The sequence below is a fragment of the Phalaenopsis equestris genome, unplaced genomic scaffold, assembly GCF_001263595.1.
Source record: "Phalaenopsis equestris unplaced genomic scaffold, ASM126359v1 Scaffold000255, whole genome shotgun sequence".
Taxonomy (NCBI): domain Eukaryota; kingdom Viridiplantae; phylum Streptophyta; class Magnoliopsida; order Asparagales; family Orchidaceae; genus Phalaenopsis; species Phalaenopsis equestris.
The window spans coordinates 570,271-573,277 of NW_018164697.1; the positions used below are offsets into that span (position 1 = coordinate 570,271).

The 3,007-nt window shown below is 31.1% G+C and overlaps 1 protein-coding gene across 3 annotated transcripts in view; it reads left to right on the forward strand.

Moving 5' to 3' along the window:
• The first annotated feature begins 896 nt into the window (after positions 1–896).
• The window catches only part of LOC110024396, a 20,203-nt gene continuing 18,092 nt past the window's right edge, over positions 897–3,007 (forward strand). Inside the window, exons 1-2 of one of the 3 annotated variants that reach the window (XM_020724330.1) lie at positions 897–1,090; positions 1,211–1,413. In XM_020724330.1, coding sequence (XP_020579989.1) covers positions 1,014–1,090; positions 1,211–1,413 — 280 coding nt within the window. In that variant the 5' untranslated portion in view covers positions 897–1,013. The remainder of the gene's footprint in view (positions 1,091–1,210; positions 1,414–3,007) is intronic. The other 2 variants (XM_020724329.1, XM_020724328.1) reach the window with 2 other exon arrangements.

The following is a 3,007-nucleotide window of genomic DNA, read 5'->3' on the forward strand; positions in this document are numbered from 1 at the left end:
TATAATACTAGCTATCTTCAAGCTATCAACAAATGTGTTAATATTCTAGTTAATTATTATTTTTAAATAATATATCATAGATGTTACGAGCTATCATTGAGAGTGATATGAAATATTTAACAAACTATATATTGAACATCAAACGGTTTATTTGTACATATAAACTAGTCAAACAAACATAAAATAAAAGTAAAGATTTAACTCAAGTAAAGTGTATTAAAAATAAAGAAAATTAGGAATTATTGTCATATTATTAAATGGGGGCAACTAAAAGACAAAAAAAAAATATTTTTATGAGTAAATTCCAAGATTTTAAGAATTTAGATGTTCATGAAAAAATAAATTTTATGTGAGATAAAATAACAAATATAATTAAATAAGTGACAAAAGTTATATTTAGAGAATCAAAAGAAAAAGTTTCTATAAATAAAAATAATTTGTGGTGAAATAATAATGTCCAAAAAAATATAAAATATAAAAATTTATGTTATAAAACTTAATTTAAATGTAAAAACATAGAGAACACAGAAAGTATAAAATGACCCGTAGGGAGTAAGATGACAATATGTGATACTAAAAAGTATGCTTGTAGTGTTCTTCATAATATATTAGATGCTAAAGAGTAACAGGAATGTACAAATCCATCTTGAGTTCATTTAAGGTTAGAGCTTTCAAGATTTATTCAAGCTTGTTTATTTACTAATTTGAATGAACATGATTAAGTCTTACTCAATCGAGTTATTTATGGAGTGCATTGATTCATTTAGAGCCCTAACAGCAAGTAAGAAATAAGATTATAGTATAATTCAGTCAGAATGTCTTCAATCCCAAATTTTCGTAGATTTACAAAACTTTTACATTTTTGCATTGAATTTCATAAATCTGATAATACATCATATTCAAAATTGCAAACCAAGAAATTCACTAATCAATCTGGTAAGGGTTTACAATTCCTTGCATTCTTTCGTGCAATTTTTTGGAGGGATAACGAGTCGCGTTGCCAGAGTTTCCAAATGGCGAATTCGGCCACCGGTAGATTCCTTCACATTTATCAGGGAATTGAATCCCATTTCTTTCCGGTCGCAGTACTGTAAGTAATCTCTATTCCAGTTCTCCCATGTATTTCGTCTTCTAAGCTTCAGTTTTTACTTGCGCTGGAGGAGTAATCTGCCGATTTCTTTCTGTTAAATTTGACTGTTCATGCTTGAAGATCTAGGGCAAAGAAGAGCTATGGTTCTTCAGGCCCTGTTAGGTATATTCCAGGACGCTTTGCCCAAATAGAAAATACCCAGAGCTGCAAATCTTTGCAGGGTTCTGCGAACAAGGAAGAGCCTATATCTGGAAACCCTACTTCTGGATTGGCGAATTTTGATGGCAGACGGCTTCCAAATAGTCTTTTTCATGACGAAACGTGTGAGTTCCCGCAACAAATTCTCATGCATTTACATTAATTTTTCCTCAAAAGAAAAAAAGAAAAGAAAAGATTCATTTAGTTGCAAGTAGAGATGAAAATGTAATATGGACTGTATTTACTGATTTATAACGTTTTCAGTATTATTATCATGCTGAATATCAGGCTAAATCACCAGCGAAGTTCAGAAGGTAACAATTTCTTTCAGTGCAACATAATACATAGTAAATTTTAGTGAGTTCGTGATACACTTTATTTTTCTGTCAAACTATGTTAAGTCTGCATGCATTTGTCGTGTGAGTTATTCCAGATTTTTTAGTATAATTTTGCATTACTTTATCATAGTCTGAATCAAACAAATTACGTGCTGAACCTTGCAAAGTTTCTGGCATGCAAAAGACATTTTTTTCTGGTGTATTATTTCATGAATTGCTTGATTTATGCTCATGTATTTGGCTTCTTATACATAGGAGGCTTATGTACTTTTTGCAATAACCACCTTATAGAAAAAGATTTAGCATCCATGTACTAGATATTATATATCATCATAGGAGGAACTCTAGATTCCTCTTTGGAGGCATGCTTTACAATATTGCCATTTCAGTCTCTTAGGATTGTGAGAATTTTAGTGCTCTATCTTTAATAGATTGGAATCTCCTTTTTAAGCACAATTAATGTTCCTAATTAAAATTTTCTCTAAATTGTGCTAGAGATGGGTTTAATCACAAGGAATTGTGCACACAAGAAATATGGATTCCGCATGATTAAATAAACGTTTGTGAACTAACCTTCTAGCCAACAAAAAGTTTTGGGATCTTAAACCAATTTGACTTCAAACAAGCGGAGGGAAAGTAAAGTTTATGAGCCTTTCATTAATGCCACCTGTCGGCCGTTTTATTGTTCAACTTGACTTTCGTAGTTTGGAAACGGTGATGATTTTTGTGATTTTGAAAATAATTTAAATATAAATCTAACATTTTTAAAGAAGTAACGTTTTTTTTAATTTTTAAAATAAGTGAGACCAAACGAGTCTCACATTTTAAATAGCTTAGATGATTTAACACAATACTACAAGCAATACACTTATCCCGAAGAATAAATATATTACTTTGTGATAGGGATTCAATCATCTAGACTAAACAATTTGTGACATCCGTTTGGTCTGCGAAATATTTTTATAAAAAGGCCAACAAGTTCCCCTATCTAACATAAAGATTAGATAGGGTTTATTTTATCTGGGTTCCTGGTTCCCTATAGAGGCAAGCCCTATAGTTAATTATATCTTAAATGATCGAAATCACTTAAGAAAACTCTCGATTAAGATCAGGTGGTTTTGCTTTCAAGATTTCAAAGTTTAGGTTTTCACGATTGGACGTAAGAAAGTCAAATGGGAATGGCTCAAAATAGGAACAATTATTTTAGGAATTCAAATAAAAGAAAAGTAGGGGATATCACAGATCTAGGAAAACCCCCGGTGACCTCCCAACTATCCTATTGTTCGGCTTTATATCTTTGAAATGATGTTTATTTGATATTTCAATCCTGCAAATTATTTAAGATTTAGGACTTATGTTTGCACAACGTCAGACTGTGCAA